At 37.0% G+C, this 26,543-nt stretch overlaps 1 protein-coding gene across 2 annotated transcripts in view; it reads left to right on the plus strand.

Annotated features, from left to right (window-relative positions):
• Window positions 1-26,543, plus strand: part of GBE1 (1,4-alpha-glucan branching enzyme 1) — a 177,102-nt gene that overhangs the window by 124,100 nt on the left and 26,459 nt on the right. For both annotated transcript variants that reach the window (XM_076351805.1, XM_076351814.1), the window contains exons 13-14: window positions 22,155-22,339; window positions 23,454-23,582. In XM_076351805.1, coding sequence (XP_076207920.1) covers window positions 22,155-22,339; window positions 23,454-23,582 — 314 coding nt within the window. The remainder of the gene's footprint in view (window positions 1-22,154; window positions 22,340-23,453; window positions 23,583-26,543) is intronic.

A 26,543-nucleotide genomic window follows, 5' to 3' on the forward strand; every position in this document is an offset into this window, starting at 1 on the left:
AGTGAGAGTGCTAGCTATTTACGAGTACCAAAATACTGTGTAAATGTATACTCTATTTTCAATAAGTCTTAATTTGTGATATTGTGTTTTTTTCTCCTTGTGTTCTATTTAGCTACACTTAAGCAGCTTTTATGCAGACCTTTATGAACATGTGAATAGTTCATTCTTTAAAATCCCCTATTTTTTCAATATATTTTTAAATCTCATCTAGCTTTTCATCTCTTTCCTAATAACACTTTTTTTTTAATTTCAGAGAAAAAAAAAATATAAGTACTACTGAGAATATTCTATATAGCAATAGTATGTTTGAAATACTAGGTTAGCTTGTTTCTAAATTTGCTTTTTATCACAATGTGGGTCTTACATGCACTCTTTTATCTTAATATATGTCATACTTGCAAGCATCTTGGTGCTAAAGCACTGATTTACACTGATCAGAGAAGTAAAGATGATCTAGAGCAGAGTAATGGGGGAGCTTCTTTGGGGTAATTCTTATTCCTGCCTGCAGGTGCTTTTCGAAGGAGAAATTGGAAGTTTAGCCAGACCAATCTCCTCAACTGAAGTGCGTGTTTTTGTTTTAAGTTCCATTTTATTTCTGGTTGTGTCATGAAGGTTCCTACCCCCCTCCCCCCGGATTTAATCCTAAGTTTTAGAACCTGTGCTATAAGCTGTGCTGTGCCTCTTTATGTCACATTTAATATGTCTATTCAAAGCCCATAAGTTGATAAGTATGCAAGAATATTGACATGTTCACTTCAGTAGATGAGAGAACTTGCCTTATTTGTGCAGACTTCTCCAATATGTGAAATTTGTTCTGGTTGGAGGGGGGGGGGGGGGGGAGAGAAAAAAAAATCAATAATGCTATACTCTTGTTATGGTGCTGGCTGTGACTAGTCTTAGAAATATAGTAAGCTATTTATTGATATCCTGCCTTCCTACTTATGGGAAGGAAAGGAGTGTTTCGATTAAAATGATGAAGCAGGGTGTCTCTTAATTTAAAATAGTCTTCATTTTCTGGAGTTTAACCTAGACATAGTTGAAGTCTTCAGACAAATTGTGAAATTCCCTTTTCATATTTACTAGTTGCATTTATATTTGTAGGCCAGAAAGACTGTATTTTTAATTTTTCATTTCCTACGTGTAAGGCTATTGTTTGCTTTGTACACTGCACATACGAATACAGGACTAAATCCATTGCTTGTCTCCGAAAACTTAAATACAGGAAGAGGCCAGTAGAAATAAGTAAAATTTATCTTAATAAATTTTGAGACATGACAAGCTGTCTGCATGTTATATTCTCTCGGTAATTTTTTGATTCGTGGTGTTTTCTGTTTTATGAATATCTTGAAAATACTAAGAGAGACCAGGCACTCTTGAACAAGTCACAGAAAACAGTATGATGTGTGACTGAAGGGCTTATGTTCCACTCCTCCTCAGTGCCTAACTGTAAATATGGAAATGCTTGTGCTAGAACTATTTCTACAAGGAATATATATTGCAAAAAGCCTGTAGAAAGTAGTAGTGAGTATATTGGGTTTAGAAGTTGTAGCATATCTGTCTTTCTGTAGGAAGATTTTTTTCATCTCCCAGTTTATAAAGGGATGATGTGAGCCGTATCTGAGATACCAAGAGGCTAGACTCAGGGATGTAAGAAGTTTTTACTAGTCTCGTGTTACAGCCCTGTCTCTCTATTCCTCCCTCCCACTGTTACCGTGCAGTATCAGGTTTTCAAAGGATATGGTTGTTTTCTGACAATGAAATGTTCCTATTAAGATCTAAATAAGACAACAAGTAGTGAAATAAGCTACCAGCATAGTGTGGCTCTGTAAAAGAATGAAATGGAACAAAAGAGAGTGAGTAATGATATTGGCAAATAATTTTTGCCATTAAAGATGTAATTTTTCTTTTTCAGAGGATTGTTTTTCCTTTTTTTAAAGAAGATCCGTGCAAAGCATTTATCACTTCAGCAAGTTTATTTTTTAAAATAAAAAACCAAAGGAATAAAAAATCATTACTGAGAAATATTTCATATGTCTAATTCAAAATGTCTTTGTGCAAGTAATCTCTAATGGTTTCTTGTCTCTGTTTTGTGTTTTGCTTTTGTCACTTTGAATTTCCATACAGCATTGCTGGAGGGGGAGAGGAGAAGTCATTAGTGTTTGTACATATTTGGCTTTCCCCAAACAGTTGTAACACAACATTTTTCTGACATTGAAGCTGGCTTTTTTTTTCTGAAATCAAAGTTTACTTTTTCCTTTGACAAAAATTTTTGTATTAAAGGTGCGAAAGCATTATGTGCCTCCTAATATGGTTGCAGTACATTTTCAGCTTGGGCCCTAAGAAAGCTGTGTCACTTCTTTGTATACAGTGCAATGACAGCGTGAATTATAGTACTTTGAATGAATACATATTTCAGTGAAATGGAATGCTATTTTTAGAAATAATGTTTTAAAATAAAATAATTAATGAATACATGCATACAAAATAAGTTCTAGCAATTACATGAAACTTTGGGGTAGGGAAAGGAGCAGTACGTGTTAAAATATTCTTTTAGTAAAAAATTGCTCAAGGAAAAAAAGTTGGAGGTGGCTACTTAGATGAGATTGCTTATATTATCTTATACAGCTAGTTCAGAACCTGAAAAACAAATTAAAATTTTATCATGTTTTAAGCAGCCGTAATGTAATCTAGAAATAATTTCTGCTCTAATTCTCATTTATCAGTGGAAATTTATTTTGTATCTATTAACTTGGAGTCACAAGGAATACCTAAAATGATTAGTTAGTTATGTCTTGAAAGGCTCCCAGCTTTGTTATACCTTCAGCTGATTCAGGTCTTAGGGCTAATTTAAATGTGTTTCAAGTATAAGATGAATACTGTCATGTTTGCATCTGCGTATATAGCAAACCGTTGAATGTCAAAACCGGAAGGGATAGCTGTAATCTGCAAATACAGAGGCAGAATATAATGGAATGAAGCGTGGGGATAGCTCACGGCGAATCTTTGTTTCTTGAAAACTGGATCTCATAGGTTCACAGTGCTAGACCATTCATTTACAACTATTTACTTGTTTCCTAACTTCCTTTGAACAAAGTTGTTTGAAAAAAAATGAGTATTAAGATAGACAACCAATCTTGTTTCATGATACCTTCCTTTCTTATGGGAATGACTCTCGACAAAAGTTAGCATTCTGATCTACGAAGACACTTGTTCAGAGCCGTCCCTTCCCCAGTTGCCACAAGGACGCACTGTCCAAAATGCAGCTTTTCTTCCACTTGCAGCACCAGGCCAATAAAAAAGAGCACTTGATTGGTTCCCAGTGAAGCCCCCCAGAGCGAGTTGATTAGATTTCTTTTTAATATTACAAAATTGTATTTGATCTTTTCTCAAATTCAGGAGGTAAACTGCAGTTGTGAAAAACCATACTTTTCTGTTCTATCATGTGTATGCCAGTCACTTCAGGCAGGTCACTTTGCTCACTCTTGGTGTCTCAGTCCCTAACCTAACTATATACTCTGAGGTCATCTTTCTGTCGATATAAATGCAGCTAAAGATACCAAAATACAAAGCTTCTGCTTTCCTGTTGGCTTTGGGTGAGGAATAACATATACTGAATAGTGTCTTCCTTCATAAAAGCTGGTGGCATGAAGCAACGTGGTGGATTCAATGACTTATTTATAGAAATAGACTTTTTTTAGCTCTTCTGAGGCTTTTCTAAATAAAAAACTAAGAACCATCACCGGTAGTTTGAAGTCTAGCAGGTATCCTCTGCTTCTGTTTGTGAACCTGTGCTGCTTGGCTTATGTACATATACCTCATACTAGTGTTCTTAATGTATGGGCTGATATGTATCTGGAGTTACATATGTAATATGCCGATCATCAGGAGATGCTAGAATGCTTTAGTGGGTCTTGGATTTCCTAGTTATTTGAACAATTTTCTGTGCTAAAACCTGAAAATTGGTAAGTGAAATACAAAAGTGGCAGAAGCTCTGCCTGATGGCACTCTGAGTACCTCTTAAAAGCTCTTCATCAAAAGACATGTTATTGGGGGCAAATGGCCAAAATCTTTTCCCTAGTCTTTCTGCCTGTAGTGAGAATGATTACCTGAAGGAAGGGGAATGGAATAATGCCACTTAAGCCAGCGCATCTTGTGGCTCTTCTGATGTCTCTTAAAGCTGTTCCTTTAAGGCATGCCCTATTCAGAATTACAAGGGAAGGAAATGTGAAAGATTAAACATGCAGAAAGGATGTTTTCTGCTACAACTGATTTTTCAAAGAAAGAATATGATAACATTCAGTTACAGTCTAGTTTGCTTCTCTATTATGTTTTAAATTTCAACAAACATCTGGACCTGTTGGAACAGGCCCAGAGGAGGGCCACAAAAATGATCAGGGGGATGGAACACCTCTCCTGTGAGGAAAGGCTGAGAGAGTTGGGGTTGTTCAGCCTGGAGAAGAGAAGGCTCCAGGGAGACCTTATTGAGGCCTTTCAATACTTAAAGGGCGCTTATAAGAAAGATGGCAGCAAACTTTTTAGCAGGGCCTGTTGCAACAGGACAAGGGGGAATGGCTTTAAACTAAAAGAGGGTAGATTTAGACTAGATATAAGGAAGAAACTTTTTACGCTGAGGGTGGTGAAGCACTGGAACAGGTTTCCCAGAGGGGTGGTGGATGCCCCATCCCTGGAAACATTCAAGGTCAGGTTGGATGGGGTTCTGAGCAACCTGATCCAGTTGAAGACATCCCTGCTCATTGCAAGGAGGATGGACTAGACGACCTTTAGAGGTCCCTTCCAACCCAAACTATTCTATGAACTTGTTTTATGCCTGTTCTCTCAGTATTGCAAGATTTATTTTTTTTCCTGTCTCCCCACATGCAAACATGATGAAGGCCTCACTGGACAATTGTTCTCTAATCTTACAGATTTTGGAGAGTATTTTATAAATCACTTGCTACGTGTAGCAAAGGTGCCATCAGTACCAATTCTCTGAGTACTCTTTTTATCTGGGAAGCGATGTTTCGCTTCAGCTTCCAAAGCTATTGCCTGCTGGGCAATTGCCTGATGGACTTTATCTAAACCTGCTAAATCGTTTTTCTTGCCTCTATTTTCTCTTTTCCTGTATTTTTTTTTTCCTTTCACCCATTTCTCAATTATGCTGACACTGGTTTAATGTAAGGTGAGTCAAGACTATCTTTAAATTACACTTGTAAATCTAGCCCATCCATTCATCAGGATACTTGTAATGGTCTTCCCTAGCCTTCACAGTAGTTGCATTCTCCACGCGCACACCCATACTGGCAGCACCATCCTCAGTTACTCAAACAGGGACCTGCTTCATAAAGTTTCTAGCTCTATGCTATGCAGAACAATTCATTTGGTTGTTTATTTCGTAGTCTAAAAGCATGGCATCAGAAGTTCTCGGTGTCTGATGTAATTAATTGTAGATTAATATTAGAAGGTGATGCTCTTCAGAGACTGGTTCTTAATTACAGCCTTTCTTTATGCTATTCTAGTGTTGTAAACAGTTATAAAAGTATTTTAATAATATGCAAACATTATGTTGCTATTATATTTTAACTTTTCCTTTCTTTGTTTTTTTATACTCTGAGATGTGAATAAAAATGGTTTGAGGTTCAGGTTTAGGATGCTTTAAAATCAAATTTTGTAACACTTCCATCCATGTAAAACACTTGTATGCATAATGTCTGTGTGAAGCAATTGCAAATCCGTACTGATTTTTAGGAGCTGATGTAGTGAGCATTCCAAGACTAAGTATTTTTGTGGAAGCAGCACATATCAATGATTTTAAATGAATTCTGATTTTTAACATCATGCAGGTGCAGTCACCCTCTATCTGACAGACACATTATATCTTGCAAAAAGTTCAGAGTAACAAATCTTTGAAAACTGTGTGAGACTTGGTCCCTATTCCAGTGAGAGGGAGAGAGAACACCAGGGCAATTACTGCCTTGAACAGATTAGAACTGCATCATCGGAGGTTTTGCTCATTGATACATACTTTTTGTGCACCTTCATTAGCAGATCTTATTTACAGACAGGCAAGGTGTTTCAATTTGCACCATACGTTTTCTGTTGCATGACTGAACAGTCGACTTCTTAGTCAGTTCAATATACTGACTGATAGTTGCAAGTAGTTCAGTCGATCACTAGGCAGATGTGACTCTTCTTAAAACCTGCCCCTTTTGTAGCATGGCAAAGTACCAGAGACCCTGACTACTGATCTTTAGCTGTTCTTTCTGAAAAAACAAACTCACAAGCTTCAATATCCATTTCCACATAGCAAAAAAAAAAAAAAAAAAAAACCTAAAAAAAAACAAACGCAAAAAAACCCAACAATACAAATAATCTTGCTTTAAGCATCCTGCTTATGATTGACTGTTATGAGCAGAGATCTTGCAACAGATTATGCTGTTACCATACAATTATTATGCTAGCACATTGGAAATATGCTAAGACTAATAACCATCGCTTAGAAAAATTGCTTTCAAGTGTCTGGTTATAATCTTAAATAAAGCAGTCACATTCTTTCATTCCATATGTAAAAGTATCTTAAAAAAAACCCCAAAAAAACAACAAAAAAGCAACCAAAAAAGTCTCCCACAAAACAAAAAAAACCCTAAAGATAACAATGAACAAGTTGAAAGGGGAGGAAGAAAAGACTCTGAAACAATGTATACACAAAGTAGGTAAATTGATGGGGGACATTCTTCTGATATATACAGTAATTACGTTTATACTGACATAAATATTTATGAACCACTGAGGATACTGCTTTTGAAACATGCCCTGCAAAGCAGCAGTTTCGTTCTTTGGAATATCAGTATATTTCAAAGCTGGTTTTCTTTCCAAATTAAGATGAAAAGTCAAATTTTTGTGAGATGAAAAATCAGGAAATTATTTCGACTTGATAGAATTTAAACTGTTATAGTACTGTTTTCATCTCTTTATTTACTAGTAAGCAGAAGGAAAAAATCAGAATGTAAATGTATTGTTAAATTTGGCATAGTGCAAATGAGAATTTGAAACACTCAAGGCTTTCCCTTTCCTTCTCAGGTTGCTCAGAATACTCATGCTTCCTTCTACAAGGAGGTTTTGGCAGGCTTGTATTTTCCTAGCTTAAATAGTCAGTTTTGACTTCAGTTAGTGTCATTCTTCTTTACCCACTTAAATCTGTTGTCTGATTAATGAAAATCCCTATCTGAACTACTGTTAGATGTTTTTTCGAACAGCAACATGTTTTAACTTGAGTTATTAGATAAAAATTCCTTCTAAAACCGCAGCAAATCATACTGAAACACTGTGTTAGTTTGAGTGGAAACGCCAAAAAAGTAATGCGTAATACTGTGATGTGTTCTGATTTGGGGTTGGTGGTTTTGCTTTGTCTTTAAATAGAGCTAGAAAACTTTGAACCAACATTTGTGTTAGCAACTAGACATAGATCTCATCACTCTTTCCCAAGAAAATACCTTACTCAGAGTTACTGTGCTGTTCAGTGCTTGAAGTGGGACTACGGGCTACAAATGAGAGCAGCATCACTCTTTTCTCAGTGGCGTGTTGCAATTTTGTGGATCAACAGCTATGCTTGGAGGACTCGCAGCAGTTTCTGCTGATTGCTGCAGGCATGGGCTAGCCTGGACTGGTGCGGAGTTACTTATCTCCCTACAAGGCAGCATGGGGCAGCTGATAAGCAGTATCTTAAAGCTGTAGCAGGCAGTGGCTGCTGGCTCAGAGCTTCAACTGGATTTTTGCCTCTCAATCCCTGTGACTGGCAGGGTAGTCCAATCTCGGCTAGCCTTAAACTCAGCAAGGGCCTCTGCCACTCCTGATGCATCATCTTGTTTTTTTATAAACATGGTTTTCCTGTTTCTGCTGGGTCTGATTCACCCTTACTTTCTCCCTTCTTCAAACTCTGCTGTTGGGTTAAATAACTTCACTGACACAAACTAGCCGCCAGCTGGTAAACTCAAGCATACATAGCTGGGATGTATTTTGGGCCCTTTTACCTCTTACAGCTCATGCAGTATATTGCTGCCTGAAAGTGGTTTAGTATGAGCATTTGAAAGTGGCAATGTGAGGCGATCGGTTTTACTTGTGGCCCACACTCGGAGTCCTTTGTCTACACATACAATTCCTTTCATGAATCTTATCTCATGTATCACATTTACTTTAATAACTGTATAGGAAAGCAGATTGATTAACTGATACGTTCTACCTCGGGATTGTTTAAACCATTAGCAAAGCGTATGACTCTCAAAATGTGGATTCTGTATTTATATTTGCCCCAGCATGTTTGAATTTTACAGATGGCTAATACTTCATTCATTCCACAGCAGTAGCCCTGAAGCAAAGGGGATAGTTGGCCAATCTTTTTCAGTGTCAGTAGTTGGCATTTATTTTCATCTGCTGTGTATTAAAAAAAAAAAAAAAAACACAAATGAAAAAAAACCAACCAACAACAAACAAACCTGATCTAACCTTAAATTCTCAGTGCATGAATATTTAGCATCAGCCTTGTACATTCTTTTGCTGAGAGGTAGGAGTACAATAAAAATTTAAATGTCTTCCTGCAAAGTAGTGGAATTGAAGTAGTTGTAGAAAAAAAATACACAGTGCTGAACAGTAGGAATACTGGATTTTGCCAGGGCTATGCTTTTTTTATCAGCTCACTGAGGCAAGTCTATTTCTTGAAACAAATTATTTTGAGAGAACTCTGTAAAAGAAACCTGACTTTAAAATGCTTGCAACTTTTCTCACTTTGGAAGGCTTTCTGTATTCTGAAACGTTGCTAATATGCAATTCTGGGTCATAACGTTTGCCTTTCTTCTTAACAATGGGTTTGGATTTACTAGCCGATCACTACATGCGTTATGCTGGAGTAGTGTTGTCAAACTCCATAATAATTAAAACGCTCGAATGAACACTTTGAAAATATGTCCGTATCCTACTGATCTGCGTTTTCTAAACAGTATATAATTGGAAGATTTGATTCTGTTCAAAAACTTCTTTGACGTATGTTGCTATGTTTAATTGCTGAGTTAGGAAGCTACAAGGATTTTAATGTAAAAAGTTTCTTATCAAATTTGATATATGACTTATTTTGGAATCATTTTACTGTTTTTTCAGACTTCAGTGTGGTGAAATTCTCTGCTAACATTAAGATTTTCTGCATGAGTGTTATAAGTTTATATCAAATTTTGTACTCCTTTTATTTCTATAAAATTTTATTTTGAGATTAAGATACTGACTTTTACTTTCCGTGCTGGTTTCTGTGGGTTTTTTTGTTTTGTTTTTTGTCCTAGGACTCAGAGAAGGCCTTTGAGCTTTACAACTTATCTCAGAGACTAAACTATGTCCAGACCTAATTATACAGGGGTTGCATTCACTCACAGCAGATCACTTAATTATACATTCATCAGAACTGAGCTGGATTGTAAAACCTGGGCTATTTAAGCACAGAAAGTTCATACGCAGGTCAGCATGCCATGTGCTGTCATCTATCACATACACATCAGATTCCTTTCGCTCTTTCTTCAGGAGCTCTGCACAACTTTCTCATTTGTTCCATATGTCAGACCGAAGTGTAGTGCCTCGGACATGTGATGATACATGTCTGAAAGACCTGCTAAGGACCATGCTCACAAACAGGCTTCTCTGACTCCAGGGTAACTTTATAAGCAAAGCAGGTTGTTGTGGTTTAACCTCAGTCGGCAACTAAGCACCACACAGCTGCTCGCTCGCTCCCCCACGGTGGGATAGGGGAGAGAATTGGAAGGGTAAAAGTGAGAAAACTCGTGGGTTGAGATAAAGACAGTTTAATAGGTAAAGCAAAAGCTGTGCACACAAGCAAAGCAAAACAAGGAATCCATTCACTGCTTCCCATGGGCAGGGAGGTGTTCAGCCATCTCCAGGAAAGCAGGGCTCCATCATGTGTAATGGTGACTTGGGAAGACAAACTCCGAACGTCCCCCCCCCTTTCTTCTTCTTCCCCCAATGTATGTACTGAGCATGACGTCACACGGTATGGAATGTCCCTGTGGCCAGTTGGGGTCAGCTGTCCTGGCTGTGCCCCCTCCCAGCCTCTTGTGCACCTCCAGCCTTCTCGGTCGGTAGAGCATGGGAAGCTGAAAAGTCCTTGACTAGTGTAAGCACTGCTTAGCAACAACTAAAACATGGGTGTGTTATCAACTTTGTTCTCACCCTAAATCCAACACACAGCACTGTACCAGCTGCTAGGAAGGAAATTATCCCTGCTGAAACCAGGACACAGGTCTTTGTGGGAATAGATATCAGTGAAAAGCAATCAGAGAATGTGAAATAAGCTCCTCAAGTAAGGGCTGTCACAACACCGCTACCTTGTGTTTGAAGTGCAAGCCATGTTTTCAGCTTGGCTACCCTCATATAAATCTAGAAAACACGTATTTGAAAACAACAATGATCATCTACCAATATGGAGTGCTATTGCATATGTATTTTCACTTGAGAGGTTGAGGGGCGAGTAGGCAGGTAGCACATCCAAAATGTTGGTGAGGGCACTGCTGAAAAACGCGTGGATAGCGCGGTCACCATTGCAGTGAAGTCTTTTATAGGGAGAATGTTACAAACTGGAAACGTTCCAGAATAGGACTAGCTCACATGCAATACACCTAGCTCTGTAGCCAGTTTTCTGCTTGATTTAACCTGGTTTCTGTTTGTTCCAAGTAATTCCTAAGCAAATATCCTTGCATATCTAAAGTACAGCTTGAGTTAGATATTAGTTACACCTAAGATTTCAGTGGTTGTGTTGAATTGTGTTTAGAAACAAATAGACCATTTGATTACATTTCTATATAATTTTATGTTATATTTTTATTTTTATATATTATATTTATATAGATATTTGTGTATATGTAAGCTCACAGTGGTGAGACATTACAGGAATAGGTTGTTTTGAAACAGTGCCAAGTCCTGGAAACAGAATACTGCTTGTACCTTCAAAATTCACAAATCACTTATGTAACATTCAGAAGACAAATAAATCCATTTTCTTAATTACATTGAAACATATCCGGTATGTCAACTTAGAAAGACTTTTGATTGTATTTTTTACATCAGAGGAGTCTAACATTGTCAGCCACAGCCTTGAGACTGAGCACATCAGTCTCTGGACTCTTGAAGAAGTGTGCCACAGTGCCCAGGTACTACTTGCTTCAGCTGCTGTGCTGGCTGATTGGTGTTTTCCACCTCTTTCAGGAAAAGGTGGTGTAGCTAGCAGTGTGATGCTGTGTCTTTTCAAAGACTTTACAATAACCACAGAACTCTGTTTTTGAAAATACCACTGAAAACAATGGCAAATGAGAGATGTTTAAAATTATGAAGATCTTGAGAACAGAAGATGGTTTAAAACAGATGGTTTTTAGGAAGTTTATAAATACATTCTCAGCATGGTGGGGTTGAGTCAGCCTCAGGTGGAGGGCAGGAGGCAGCTGGCAGAAGGAAGCTTTAATGTAGGCTCAAAGCAGTGATAACGTCGTTCTAGGAAGAATCTCAGGAATGTAGTTCTTTGAGGACATTAGGTAAGAAGATGTTCAGAGCTGCAAACCAGAAATATTCTCTGATGGCTGATTTCTACTGTTTCAAGAAAGCAAGACTTTGTATTACTTTTTTTCTTCTTTGGCATAAGGATGACTAGCCTGATTTGTGGACAGTGGAATGAGTTCCCAATGAGTGCCTATCTGCCTTTCTGTTTTCTTATTGCATCAATTCTGTGTATGAAGTATGTGTTATGTAGATATAAATAGTTGCAGTGCATGTAATGATGTATATAAAAGAAGGGAGCTGATTTCCCAGAATAGATGATATGGCAGTTGCAGGTGGACTCTGTGTGCGTTTGAGTAGTGTCTGAAGACAAGAGAGCTGACATTGTGCATTTTTTACCTCTCTGAGGATTGCATGACTAGGCCATCTGCAATCAGGCTAGTAGGGGTGAGGTGGATGTCTGTGCATATGCAAAAAAACCGAACTTACAATGAAAATTACTCAGTATCTTTCTGGACATGACTTCTCCCTTATGCAAGTATACTTTGCTACTTCCCTGTCTTTCCCCAACCCCAGATAAGACCATTTAATTTAAACATTGTCATGCTGATGCTCTGCTTTGTTTTTTGCTATTGCCCACTTCTTCATCCTGATATCTTCTTTTTCTTCAAATTACTTCTCTATAGCCTGCCTGGCTTCTCACAGTCTTAACTTCTTCTGTTTTGTCTATTGAGTTTTACTCTAGACTGTACTGTCTGCTTTTTTCCTTTTTTTTTTTTTTAACAGCTTTCATTGTGCTCCTTCTTTCACAAATGCCTATTTTTTTTGCCCTATCACCACCTTGATAAAATGGTAGGTTGCCAGTTCTGTGGAACAAGTCATGTATTTTCCTTTCTGTTTTGTTTTGTTTTACTTATGAGCTGGTTTTTTAATCAGTCCAAACTTTCATTTCAAATTTTCTTATTTTGTGCTGTTAACAAATGCACACTTACTTAATTTTAACTAGATTTGTTCCTATAGTAAGAACAGAATATTACTGGAAAACTTAAACTTTCATTGTTGATTTACATCATATGAAAAGCTTTAACTTTCCTATGTATCAAATATTATTCAAGTGGTCTCTTTCTTTGGTTTACATTTTCTTTCTCTGACGTAATCCTTTATATACTCTTTCAAAATTAGAGGATGAAATTCTGGACTTACTGACACCGGTAAGAGAACTGGCATTTATTTAATATATTATTGTTGCCGCCTCTATTTCCATGATAGCAGTCGCTCACTGGGAGGCAGTTGATCAGGCTGCTCCGTTATCTTATCCCCCTCCGATCATTGGGATAGTACAACTCCCAGCCGCTATTCTCCCGCTCCCCTTCTCTCGCTGCTCTTACCGCAGTCTCGAAGAGGCGCGCCGAACCATCCTCTGCTACCAGATATTATGGCAAAAGTTTTGCCATCTTTGTGTGACCTCTTCCTGTTCCTGTCTGGTCCTTGATTCACTTTTTAAGCCCACTAATCTGTCAGTTGTGGTACCAGTCAATACCCGGCAGTACGCCACACTGAAAGATTTAGCTAGAACTTCTTTGACCACATCTTCAGGAAAGTTTCTTGTCATAGGTTTTGTATGTTTTTGTTGGGTTTTGTTGTTGGGTTTGGGGGTTTTTTTGGTTTGTTTTTTTTAACCTTTGTAATGTGTTGTGGAATGTTTCTGTTCCTAAATATTTTGGTGAACTCCTGGAAGTGGTTAACTAAATAATGTACACTGTGCAGGTACACATAGAGCATAGTGGAAATGTCACACTATCCAAGTCAGTCTTGTTTTTACCAAGATGCAGCTAATAGGAAACAGCGAAATGGAAACTGTTTCAGTGTAACAGCACCACAAATAGTTTACATTGTTAGTCAGTTTTTTTAATAGTATATGTGAGCATGGAGTAAATTTTAAGTCTGAAATAAATTATTCTATACTGGGAGAGGGGTGCTGAAATGTCAACTTTCAGGACCGAAAGTTTCTGAGAGTAGGTTAGTAAAATAACCATCCTCTCAGGGTCCCTCCTAGCCTAGATGACTTCCCGTGGTCCGTTAGTATGAACTACAGAAACTCTTGAGCTCTGCTCACTAAAGCATTCGAGGGAAAACACCAATCTGCCCCTAGGAACTGAATGCTATTATCAGTGGCACCACTAGTATTTCATTGAATACTCTTGATGAAATACTACAAATAAGTGCAGGAAAGAAGTATTTATTCCAGATAAATATTTTTTCTGTGTAAATATACTTCTACTAAATGTCAACGTGCTGGCATAACCATCACGGCGCTCTCCTTCTGTTGAAAAGTAAAGTAAATCATACTAAGCAATGCCATGGTCTGTCCACTATGCCTGTGCCTGGCTGCTCCTCCATGTAAGGAAGCTTCTCAGCCATCCAGCCTTTCCTAATACAGGTATACAGAGTTGGTGCTTCTGAGTAGAATTGCATGTTTTCTTGTTACTTGGGGTTTTTTTTCTGTAATCGATCTGAAAAAAGGGAGGTATAGATTTGAAATATGAGGACTAAACAAAGCTATTTAGTATGGTTGGAACTTTTGTTGGAAAAATTGGAAATTATCTCCTTTAAGAACTTGGAACAACATTATCAACATTATAAAATTATACAGTTTTATCAACATTATAAAATTGTACAGTACAATAACTCCAACTTTTAAACATCAGTAGGAAATGATTGAAGACAGAACAACCTTGATAGGCAGGGGGAATGGGAAAGAAGCAAGTCATTTATTGGTATACCACAACCCAGAAAATTATATTTAATTTTAAGCATTTTTTGAAGAGGGGACAGAACTGTGCTTAAAAGTTATTAAAACTTACTTATTTTTTTTTTTAAAGCTTTAAATTTTAAAATGACTTAACATTTCTATTATAAGCATCTACCAAAGACCCCGATGCATTTATAGGTCTCATTCATTTTTTCAAGGCACTTGCAGAGGAAAAAAGACCAAAAAATTAAGAATACAAAGCAAGAGTTGTGGTGTGTGTAAGCTCTTCCCTAGGACTTAAACGTACCTTCAGTGCAACCTGCTGCATTAAGGCAGGGTCAGTTTCCCCGTATGACTTGATCCTGCTTCAGTGCAGCAGGTTAGACTAGGGGTTACAGGTGCAGCGTACCTTTGAAAATTAACTGTACAGATTAACTGTATTTATCTAGGTTTTACTAATTGTGTACCAAGCAATAGCATGATGTGATTTGAAATGGCCAGTATATTAAAATAGGAAAATCAGACTACTGGACCTTTTAAGAGTAGTATAAAATTAATAGAGTATCTTGCAAGAGCACAGACTCGGTAAGCATTTGTCAGCTTTTATAAAAAAGAAATAGTAAATTATGAAGCCTCTTGAATTTAAACAATGTGTCTGATATCAGAATATTTGCTTTCCTGGATGATTTGTTTGTATTAACCTGCGCCTGTTTGCATTAATGACTGAGGGAATAATAAAGCTGATCTGTTTGCTTTGACAAGAAGGCATTTATTGCAAGTGGTGTGTACTACAAAGGAGAAGAAAAGGTCAGTAACCAGTAAATGCCCTTTTAAAAGAAGTATAAAAAGTAATAAAATACTTAGCGTGATGAATATGACTTCTAAAGTTAACACTTTCCTGCTGAGCACTGTTGTACAGTTTTCCATTGCCAAAAGCCTTGGTGTATGTCATGACTAATGTGTTTATATACACACGGTTTTCATGGGTTTGTAAATATTTTTTATGCTCTACTTTATTCTTTCCAATTTGAAAATCTACATTTTCATTTCTTAGGAAGTAAGAATAGAAACCAATTTTCAGAGTTCTTGAAATGTTTTAAGTTTTATTCAAACCAGTTGTAGACAGATAAGTGAAGGGAGGAGGGTCATCTGCAGAATCTCCAGGATCATTCCAGGCAAGTCTCCTACACCCCACCTGTGGTCCGAAACTCTTTGAATCCATAAGTGGTTTCTCTGTGACCCCATTTTGTTTTTTTAATATAAAAGTCTCAAAAGAAGAGATGGAGAGTATATTGTCCCAATTAAGGTTTTGCCAGAGCTGATATTCCCCAACACACAAATTTTATTTTATGAAACAGTCTTATACAGAAAGTTTCACAACTACCAGTAGTTATCAAAAAGCAAAAAGCTGCGGTTCATATATCTAAGGATAACCTGAAACAGATTTTCAGAATGTTATCTTGAAGGTTGTTTAAAGTCTTTTTTTTTTTTTTTTTTTTTTTTTTTTTTTTTTTAATCAGAGCTTCAACAATTAATCATAGAATTTGGAAGAAATGGCAGTTAGTATTGCAGTTTGATCCTTATGATGTTGGGGAGGACCACCAGCATCATTTTCTTTAGGATTTCTCAGGGCAGAGGGGGAGGCTTAAAGCCTCAGTAGGAGAATGTTCACTATTTAAAAGCTTGGATATATTCAAATGATAGGTAGGACATTTGAAAGTGCTACCTACCTGTGCTGACTGCGTGAACATGTAGTACAGGCTTCCATGTTAGTTTTGTGGGTAAAGTATAGTCTGTAAGTGGAGGAGGAAAAAAGAAAAAAATAATCATTGTCATGTCCTGAAAATGAATGGAGTCTGGTGGAGTGTGTTAAGAGGAAGCATCATTCATGCTTCTTGTATTCTTCCGTCCTTTTCTAGGCACCTGCTTTTGGCCACTGTTGGAAACAGGCAACTAAATGGACATTTAATTCTGATTCAATAGTGCTTACTGGTATATTAAGAAATAGGACTGGAATGTCATACCTGAATAGTGTTAAATCCATACTTCCAAACAGTTTGCTGTGATAACAGTTGAAATTGAGAAGTACTAAAGAAGAAAAGAGATGCTGTAAAAGCAGAAAAAGTCATTATAACAGAAGCCTTCATTTAGTGCTATATAAATTAAATGAATGTTATTCTCGTGGAAGAACAAGAAACTACATTTCAAGATAAACTGAAAGATTTCTTCTTGGAGCAACAAGTCAGACATCCCAGGGAATTCCTCAAAATGTCATTCTGTAGCTGGCCTTGGTCTCTAGTCAGCTACTGTGTAGAGTACTGTATCCCTGATGTGACGTAGGGAAACCATTTTAAGGACTCAATGCTTTCCTATGTCTTTGATACATTAGAGGCACGCTTGTGTTTTTTCATGACTGTATCACACCAGAGGAGATGCATTCTTTGATCCTTTAATACAGGCAAGGTTAAGCATCCCTTCCCTTCTCTCCTAAGAGATATGGAAGATCTGAGTTTCAAAACAAGTACAATGGTTATCCTGATTTTTGTCTTATCATAGATTGGAAGGAGAAAATATCTGATATTTTCAGAAAATGGGAGAAAAATACTTTTCTCACAGAACTGATTTTACTAGTACCTCTCCTTTTACCACTTCCTCATATGTGATATTTCCTCTAGCCTGTGTTTTATGCAGGAATTACAATATAATTGTTTGCCTGAATTGATTTTTGTTAGTCTTTTGGGGACCGATATGTCATTGAATACTAGTGCTAGAAAGATTAAAAACATATGAAGGTCTCAAAGTCATCTAACCCAAGTGTTTCAAGAGGAGTCCATTTGGAATTTCACTTTATTATATTGTTGCATGGATGACAAGATTAACGAATGCTTGTAATGAAGCTCATTCTCTCATAATTTGAAGGCAGTATAGAGTTTCTTACTTTAAGTGTTTTGGTAGTATGAATGTTAAGTGTCATTACTTAAGGGGCTGAAGAAGATTTGGTACAAACACGAGTAAATACAAAGTATCAGAACTGCTTAATATCCAAGAGCTTCACAACTAGGGAAAATAAGGACTAATTGTTTGAAATGTTTATTTTTAAAAATAATGATAAATATCATATGCTATCTAGATCTGATTTACATGGATTCTATTTATAATCTGCAGATTGTTGCATTGTCATCATTGTTCACAAAGGTAGCGAAGTTAAATTCAAATTAGTTACAACTCCTGGATGAGTTGATCATCTGGCTTGTGTAAATTGGCGTAACTCCACTTACTTTGATAGAAATATGTTAAGGTGGAACTGTTGAAATTCTGTCCCAATGTGTCTAGTCTCCAACTCATCAGCTTTAAATAGGATCATTTTATAGTATTTTTAAATCGTTTAAAAACTTGTTCAGCCTTATACACTGTCGTGGTTTAACCCCAGCCAGCAACTGAGCACCACACAGCCGCTCGCTCACTCCCCCCCAGTGGGATGGGGGAGAGAATCGGAAGGGTAAAAGTGAGAAAACTCGTGGGTTGAGATAAAGACAGTTTAATAGGTAAAGCAAAAACCGCACACGCAAGCAAAGCAAAACAAGGAATTCATTCACTGCTTCCCATGGGCAGGCAGGTGTTCAGCCATCCCCAGGAAAGCAGGGCTCCATCACGCGTAACGGTGACCCGGGAAGACAAACGCCATCACTCCGAACGTCCCCCCCTTCCTTCTTCTTCCCCCAGCTTTATATGCTGAGCATGACATCATATGGTATGGAATATCCCTTTGGTCAGCTGGGGTCAGCTGTCCCAACTGTGTCCCCTCCCAACTTCTTGTGCACCCCCAGCCTGCTGGCTGGTGGGGTGGTGTGAGAGGCAGAAAAAGCCTTCACTCTGTGCGAGCACTGCTCAGCAGTAACGAAAACATCCCTGTGTTATCAGCACTGTTTTCAGCACAAATCCAAAACACAGCCCCATACTAGCTACTATGAAGAAAATTAACTCTATCCCAACCAAAACCAGCACATACACCTAATTAAACTTCTTACCTTTGATGTATCAAATAAACTATTTGCTTTAGCTGCTTTTAAAGTATTTAATGTTATACTTAATTTAAAATACAAACAAACCAAAATAACAGGCATCTTTTGACATTGTCTGCTGCATCTTTTAAATATGCCTTCAGTTCTGCTTAGCCTGATTCTTTGAGAGAATTGCTAGTAAAGATGTCTAAAGAAGAGAGATCAAGAAAACTTTAATGAGCTGTGGGGCGCAGCTTCAAAGTAATCATCATCAGCATAACTACTTTATGGTGTAAATGCATTTCTAGCCTAATAAACAAGTGTGATGTAAAATTTCATTATAGTAATAGAAGGTTAATTTAGTTGTTGGAATTGTGATCTTGAAATCTTGTACATAGTAAAGTTGTCCAATATGCACATTATGTAGGAAATAGCAAACTTGAATTAATTCCTAGATAAAATTAGTATGCATTGCACTTCAATGATTTGTCTTTGTTTTGTGTCTCTAATCAAAATTTCAGTTAATTTCAGCTTTGTTCTCTGCCTCCCCCACATTAATTCCATTGTCTTGATTTGCATCATTTGTAGCAGCTGGCTTCTTGTCAATCTGTAGTTTGGACCTTTACGTCAAACAGCAAATTAATTACAGGAAAAGAAATCCCAATAGTACTTCTATGCTTAGAGGCTTTCACAATTATCAAGAAGTGAATGTTGCTGATTCTTGTCAGAAATGAGAAGTGGAACATGGGAAAGGGGGCAGCGCATGCTTCACAGGTACCATTAGTTATCTCTAGAAGTAAGCGTTGGTCAGTTACCTGTACCTTCCCTTTCCTAGACCCTCCCTTCATTTGTTATAAAGTTAAACTAGGAAAAAATAGTAATTAAAAAATAGTATGAGATACGTATTTTTTTGTTACAGGATGCATAGCCTTAATGCGTCTCAAGTGCAGAAGCATTCTCTGGAGTTTATTGGAAGACCTGCTTGCATCCTAAATGGTACTTCCTTTTCCCTATACCACATCTTAAAAGCATAACCAAAAAAGCCTACTTGAATTCGTTCTGTCATAATTTGTGAACTTATATTTTTCTTTCTATAAAGAGAAATCAAGAGAACCTTTTAAAATCAAGCAACCTGTACAAAAGGCTGACGAGTGTCTTGTCCAGAAGGTGCCCGTAGAAACAGACGTTTAGAGTGCGAGCAGTCAGTGTTTAGACCCTCAACATGCTTTTCTGACATCAGCAAGTAATTTAGTCTTCTATCAAGTTGCTGCACTGTGTTAAATTCCTTTTATTCTTAATGGCCATTAGTAATGGTTAGGAAATTAACATTGCTTTTGTATTTTGCTACACTTCTATTGTTCTTTAAAAAAAAAAAAAACAACAACAAAATGCAGCATTCAAACAACACTGGTTACTGTGGTGGGGAAATAGGCAAAGCGAGTGGAGGTGGGGGAGTCGGTATATGATATAAACATGAAGGAGATATGCTCTACTTACAGTGAAATACTCTATTGAAACCATGGGCCAGTTTAGTCTAATTTATTCGCTATCTTCTACTGCTTATTTCCCTCGCTTTTATGTTTTTCTTTAACAAATAGGTATGATTTCCATGGCTGTCTTTTCAAGATACATATCATCTCTGACTTTCTGATGTTTTTTGCGATCTTTAACTGAGCTATCTCATGTAGTCTATCTTTTCAATAGTGCGCAGATCATGAAAGAAGGTAATACCTTGCCCAGCTCTTAAAAGAATATTGAATTTGGTTAGATACAGTGTCTGTTTTGTAGCAATATCTTTCCTCATTTTCCATACCATATTTTTAGCACAGTTTAAGAGCTCAGTCCAGCATTATTCCAAGGTCATTTTCAAAGTCCTCCTGTGACTCTGATTCTTTTACATTTGTCTCTGGTTTTAAGTTGAACATGAAATTTAGTGGTTTAGCTTTTGAACAGAAAATTTAATTTACAACTTGTCAGTTCGTTTACAAAACGGATACCACTGTGAAGGATTCTCCTAAATAGATATGCAGCCTTTCTCTTTTGTTCTCCGTTCATTTCTTTGTTCCCATGAAGCATGGAAATGCACAAAAATCACTTCGAAAATCTGAATCATAGCTGTCATTGCTGACCGTATCCTCCGGGCCTTCCAGGCTGCGCAGGCTGTGCGAGACAGCAGATGGTGGCTGCACATGCAGGGTATCCATCCAGGAAACAATGCTTGCCTTCTCTCAGCATCCCTGCCCTTCGTCTGCCCACAAAACTCCAGTTTATTGACAAAACTTGAGTAACTGCTTGTAGAAACGTTAGGATCTTTTCTTTTAGTAGAAACCCTCTTAAATTTGATCATATTCCCATACGTATTTTCAGGTACACCGCTTGTCTCTGTTTTATGGTGAGTAGGTGTTATGTATAATGTCTGAAATGTTTGTGATGAATCAACTATCATAGGCTTTGAAACGTGTGTTTAACTTTCAAAATACTTAACGCATTTTAATCCTGTGTAAAATGAATAGTCCAAAGTGACTGAGGGTCTGCTAGGCAGTGGGTTATAGCAGGAGGTAGAACCATTAAGTCCATTTGGATTTGTCTCAAACTGTAATAATGACAGTATATAAAACAAGAAAACTTGGCATGCATGAAAGTCATTCAAAATACTGAGTCCCAGATGAGGTGTTGCTGTGAATCTTTAGCTTTGACAGCTGAGATTTGCTTTGGGGATTCTACATAAGATAAGCTAAGCTTTTCTTATTTGATTGAATTGCAACTTTTTTTCCTGCGTTTTTCAATGGAGTGTGATCTAAGTGTGAATAAACCTATTCCTTGTCTTAAAGTGAAGTCTATTCAGTAGTTGTGTGGGGTAGGTAATCAAGATGAGACTGACAAACTTGTGAAGCATTACTGCTATAGGAAACCAAATTGAAATACAGTGGCATTTGCACACACTCAAAGGGACCTGAACGGGTGGACACAGAGGAACCCAGAGCTGGAACGTGCTTCATCCCAGCCGGAAAAGTGTCTCTGGTGCTTGTGACACCATGTTTTATGTTTGGAAAAGGAGCTCCCCTAGCAAGGTGGCTGAATTGACACATGCTGTTAGATCGCTGAGTTGTCACACCCCGTAAGTCACTTGTTTTCAGTATCAAATGCTGAATACATCATCATTAAGTATTGTGCTTTACTCACTTTAATCTAGCCCGCTACATGCGCTAGGATGTCTTTTTGAATTTTTCTAGGAAGGAAGGAACCAGAGATTCAAGTCAACTTTTTCAGTAGTTACTTTTAGAACACTGGAAACAGTGATGACAGTATTTATAGCCAGGATAAAAAGTAAAAAAATGGTCAAAGTGCATCCAGCTGGCCTTTTGATTGTTTGTTTAATTGATAAAATGGGTGAATTCTGCCTCTGTGGTTGTGGAAGTTGACAGTGTGAATGGTATTGCCGATTTCTGTAAAGTACTCTAAAACAATGGGTTTATACTCTTACAGTGATGTTTTTTGGTTTCATAGTGACTCTAAAATTTGTATCCTGGTTGACTGAATTTCTGTTGCTCTTATTAACGGATGGGAATGAGGAATTTTTAAGCATGGCATGATAGCGTAGAGGTTATAATACATTCACCACTTTATACTTCCCCTGGAGTCTATGGATATTTTGCTCTGTTAGTTTTATTGGCCAAACAAATCTGTTAACAAGCATGAATGTTCTGAGAAAGATTTTAATAACGACCAATTTTTGTATGCAGAATTATTCTTTGGAATTTAAAACTTGTAGAAAGGAAATACACTTTAATGTATCTTACTTCTACGGTTTTAGTGTATTTTTAGCTCGTGATTTCACAGATCCTTAATATTTTTAAATACAGGTAATGAATTTGGGCATCCAGAATGGCTGGACTTCCCCAGAAGAGGGAATAATGAGAGCTACCATTATGCCAGAAGACAGTTTAATCTTACTGAGGATCATCTTCTTCGCTATAGATTCCTAAATACATTTGATAGAGATATGAATAAATTGGAGGAAAGGTTTGGCTGGCTTGCATCTCCCCCGGTAAGCTGTATATACTAAATGATAAGTTTTTAGTCACCAGCTGGGTACGTGTTCAGAATAACAATACCAAATTTGCATGCAGAAATTTTAAACAGCACTTTATTATGCACTGCGTAATGCCCCACCATATATTTCAAGTTGTCAAAACATGTCACTGAAATATCTTCCACAGATAATAGAAATCTGAGACAGTCTCCTTTAGCTTCATAGCAAGTTCTTTTCCTATTATTTTTGCGATTTTTATTTAGTAACTGCAGATTGGATAAAGCAGACTATAAAATTGTCTGTAATCTAATCCAAGGATTGCTTTGGAAAAGTGTAAATTGTTCTGACTATTTACTTTATATAAATAATTATTCTGTTACTGAGAAAACACTTGCAGTAGAGTATAGTGTGAGTTAGTCTCCTGGCCTTCAACCTGTCACTTTTGTATTTGCCTTTTTTACCTAAATACTGCACTGTACTTTTTATCAAAGCAACTCAATTATTATTATTTTTCAGTGTTTAATTATTTCATACTAGTCATAATCCACTTTAAAGTTTTCTTTTAAATGGATGTCTAGTTATTTATTAATGGCTTTAGCAAACAGAACATAGGTGGTATGTGCAGAAGTTTAACGCGGCTTATCAAAGCTATTTCTCACACAGACTTTAAAAAACAAACAAAAACCATATCCAGTGCTTCATTTTCTAAATTACTGACAGTGGATGTGATGCTGATCCCTATAACAAGTAGATTGAAGACTTGATTTAATAAAAGGAATCCATTTTTTGCTAAAGGAAAGTGTGATAAAAAGACCATGTTACCAATCTTTGAGTAAGAATTTTTCAAGTGCTCTATACCTAACATGCTTCTACCTCTTCAATTTTATATTGCCTTATAAAAAGTAAGCTATAGTTTAGTAATCAAAAATTTTATATGACATTACATAGGTAAACAATTTCAGTTTGCATGTTAATGCCCTTATCTATGTTGCTTGAATCTGTGACTATTTTACTTGAAATGAGGTATAGAAGCAGTGGGGTTTTTTCTTCTTTTTTTTTTTTTTTTTTGTTAATTCAGTTAGAAATTAAATATTTTATAGTATTGGGTTTTCATTTTTTTCTTGCCTAGGCCTTTGTGAGTGAAAAGCATGAATCCAATAAGGTCATAGCATTTGAGAGAGCAGGTCTCATTTTTATTTTCAACTTCCATCCGCATCAAAGTTACGTGGACTACAGAGTGGGTATTGAAATTCCAGGAAAATATCCTTTTCTTTACTGTTTCGCTTGTACAGAAAACCTTTAGAAGTTGAAATCTAATTTTATTTCTGTTTTCTAATATGAATGCAAATTGTAGTTAAAAGGTGAGAAACCACTTACTTGTCATCAGTATAATCTTCCTTTAATTCTTGGTGTACAGCAAAAAAAAAATTTAGAAATTTGCCTTCTTCGTAAGAGATCATTTTGTAGAAACCAAAAGTAAAAATTGCAATTTAAAGATTACATGTTAAAGTTTCCTTGTGATACCTTGTTTTTTGGAATTATGTTGAGGCATGAGAGTGCAAGTAACTCCTACTTCTTAAATAAACTACAGAAAGTGACCACAGTAAGATGACGTTGTGCACGCAGTCACACAGGAAAATGCATTAGCTTAAACCTTCACCAGGAAGGTTGTACAATTTCTGTTTTATAACTGGGTGGACTGAGAATGTGCTCTTAGCTCAGCTGAACAGTATATGATTACTTTTGAGTAAGTGGCTGGTTTTGCATTTGTGTCCAAATTCTTAGCATTGAGGGAGATTCAAAAAATTAATGCTAACTTGCCAGAGGAATTTAGTTTGCCCGAATTCAGTTTGTTTCAAGTCCTTTGGCAGCCTGTCTAGTGAATCTTACTGTGTCAGTTTAAAGCATTGCAGTTCCAGTTTTGGCCTGCTGTCTTTTTATTTATCAGCAATTTCAGGAAACTAATGCCATATTTCAGTTGCTTTAGTTCAATATATAACTCCTGAGCACTGCTGAATTGACCTACAGGGTCTCAGGAACTCAGCAAGATTCTGGTTTAGAAACACCAAGTCAGACCCATCTTCTTTGGTGCTTTCTTCTTCCAGTAGTATGCTGCTACTGGAACTCCTGGAAAAGGTAGAATGGGGTAGTAAATGGGAGTAGTAAAATCTTAATCTGGTGTTGTGAGATATACCAATACTTTACTGTCATAGGCTTCAGGTATTCAGCTGTTTAAGTTGATGCTACTGCACTTCATCTGTCTTGTATGAAATCTTTGAGTTCTGCAGATCAAAAAGGTGTAAGTTCAGTGTTAAGGACTACAACACGTAACAGAATTAGCGTGACTTTTTTGCTCTGATACTTACACAGATACAATTAAATCCAACCCCCGTTTTGTTGTTCACTTTCTGCCTTTCTTTTTCAAAGATGCTAGAGGTTCAATTATCAGAAATGCTTAAGAAATATTAAAAAAAAAAAAAATCATCTCACTCTTAACTTTTGTATCACTTATTTTCTCTCTTTTCCATAGCACATCTTCACCAGGCTTGTATTTAATTATGATTATATATGAGGCTGTTATCCTAACTTCATTTTCTGGTTTGTGCTAAATTAATTAAATACCTAGGTGTTGTTTTTCTGGGTGTGTAAATGCCCTGCACACATTGTTACAAAAATTCTACTCCTTGGCACTTACAGCTAAGATGAGACTAAGCTGTGCTCAGGCACTTCTGAAACTGTTTGGGCTTTCTTTATGTTTATGGAAATATTTTTATGACCAGTTTGTTGACTAAATATTTAATATAAGCAGCCTTTTGGTTTTTCAGTGCTCTAAATTTTTCAGTCATTTCAGAAACATTTCATGTATCTATTTTACACCATCAGAATCTCCTTTTTCCTTATAAATTAGGCATTTACTGTTTATCTAGAATCCTGAATGCATTGTTCCTGTTTCAGCTGAGGCTGCTCTGTAGTAGCTCTTCTGAAGCAAACTGCAAAATTTGCTTTTCACTGGTTTTACTTTGCAAATCAAGGCCCAGCTGGGTTTCAGTAAGTTGATCTGTTGCTAGTTCACTCTGGGCATTGAAACAGCTTTCTGCTGTATATTGGCCGGAAACAGTCATTGCTAATTGATTTTTTTTTTTTTTTTTAATGTAAGCAGAAACTCATTGGAAAATGTTTGCTATTCACTTAGTAGTAGATGATCAGGGATTTTTTACATCCTTTATGTTTATTTTGGTTCACTGAAAATCATACTGAAATTTAACAACAGCTCAAGTGCGTTCTAAACAAGGCATGCAGATGATGTTTCATATTTGCAGTTATATATATATATAAAAATATATTGTATTTTTAATATGTTAGTGTCAGTACACATCCTTGTCTTTTAAGTGTGTTCAGTATAATTTTATTTACATCATATATTATAGACAGTTTAAATTTAAAAGGCCTTTGTTAAAGCATAAAGATCCATATTAGCTTTTTGTTCACTAACCTCAAGTTTTTATTGCTAATGGAACTGCCGGTTACCAACAGTGTATTTGCTTTTGTTAAGGTGTGTTGTCTGACTAGCCCCTCCTGCCCCAAGCAAACAGTGGATTTTGTGGTTCTGTCCTCAGTGTGTGACGTGCTCCGCTGCCTCTGGCAGGTGCAGAGGGCTCTAAATGCTGCCACTGCTCTTACTGCTCTGTGAAACATAGTGCACCTTCACCTCTGCTGAGCTTCATTCATTTTGGTTAAGGAAGCCTCTGTCCTGTTTTACGGTATTGTACTGTTCGCAACTCTGAGAGGGAGTAGTTCTCTTAATTTTGTGTTCTCACTTGGCAATCGCAAAGGTAGAATCTTCCCATAAATCACCTTTTCAACAACCTTCCCCTATTAATTTTATTCTGTGGCAGTTCAATGCGTGAACCAGGGGAAATTCCTGAAAATACTCTGGGAGGGAACTGTTGCCAACTGGCTCTCAGCCTGATTTAACCTTGGATTTTTAAGTTTGAAGGTAGGAACCTTCTCTTCCTTCCAGTATCATGGATTCTGAAGATGCAAATCATTCTGAATAATACATATACTTAGGCAGATATATCGCAAGAGTTTGTGCAAGTTCTGGTTCACAAAGCTGGCCTGAAACTGTCTTCAGGTTTCAAAAGCTGCAGTGTTTTGCATAATTGTCCCTCAAGGTGAACACAGCAGTGTTTCTCATGTCAGGAGAATAAAAAACCTC

This window comes from Aptenodytes patagonicus, chromosome 1, assembly GCF_965638725.1.
Source record: "Aptenodytes patagonicus chromosome 1, bAptPat1.pri.cur, whole genome shotgun sequence".
NCBI classification, from domain to species: Eukaryota; Metazoa; Chordata; class Aves; order Sphenisciformes; family Spheniscidae; genus Aptenodytes; species Aptenodytes patagonicus.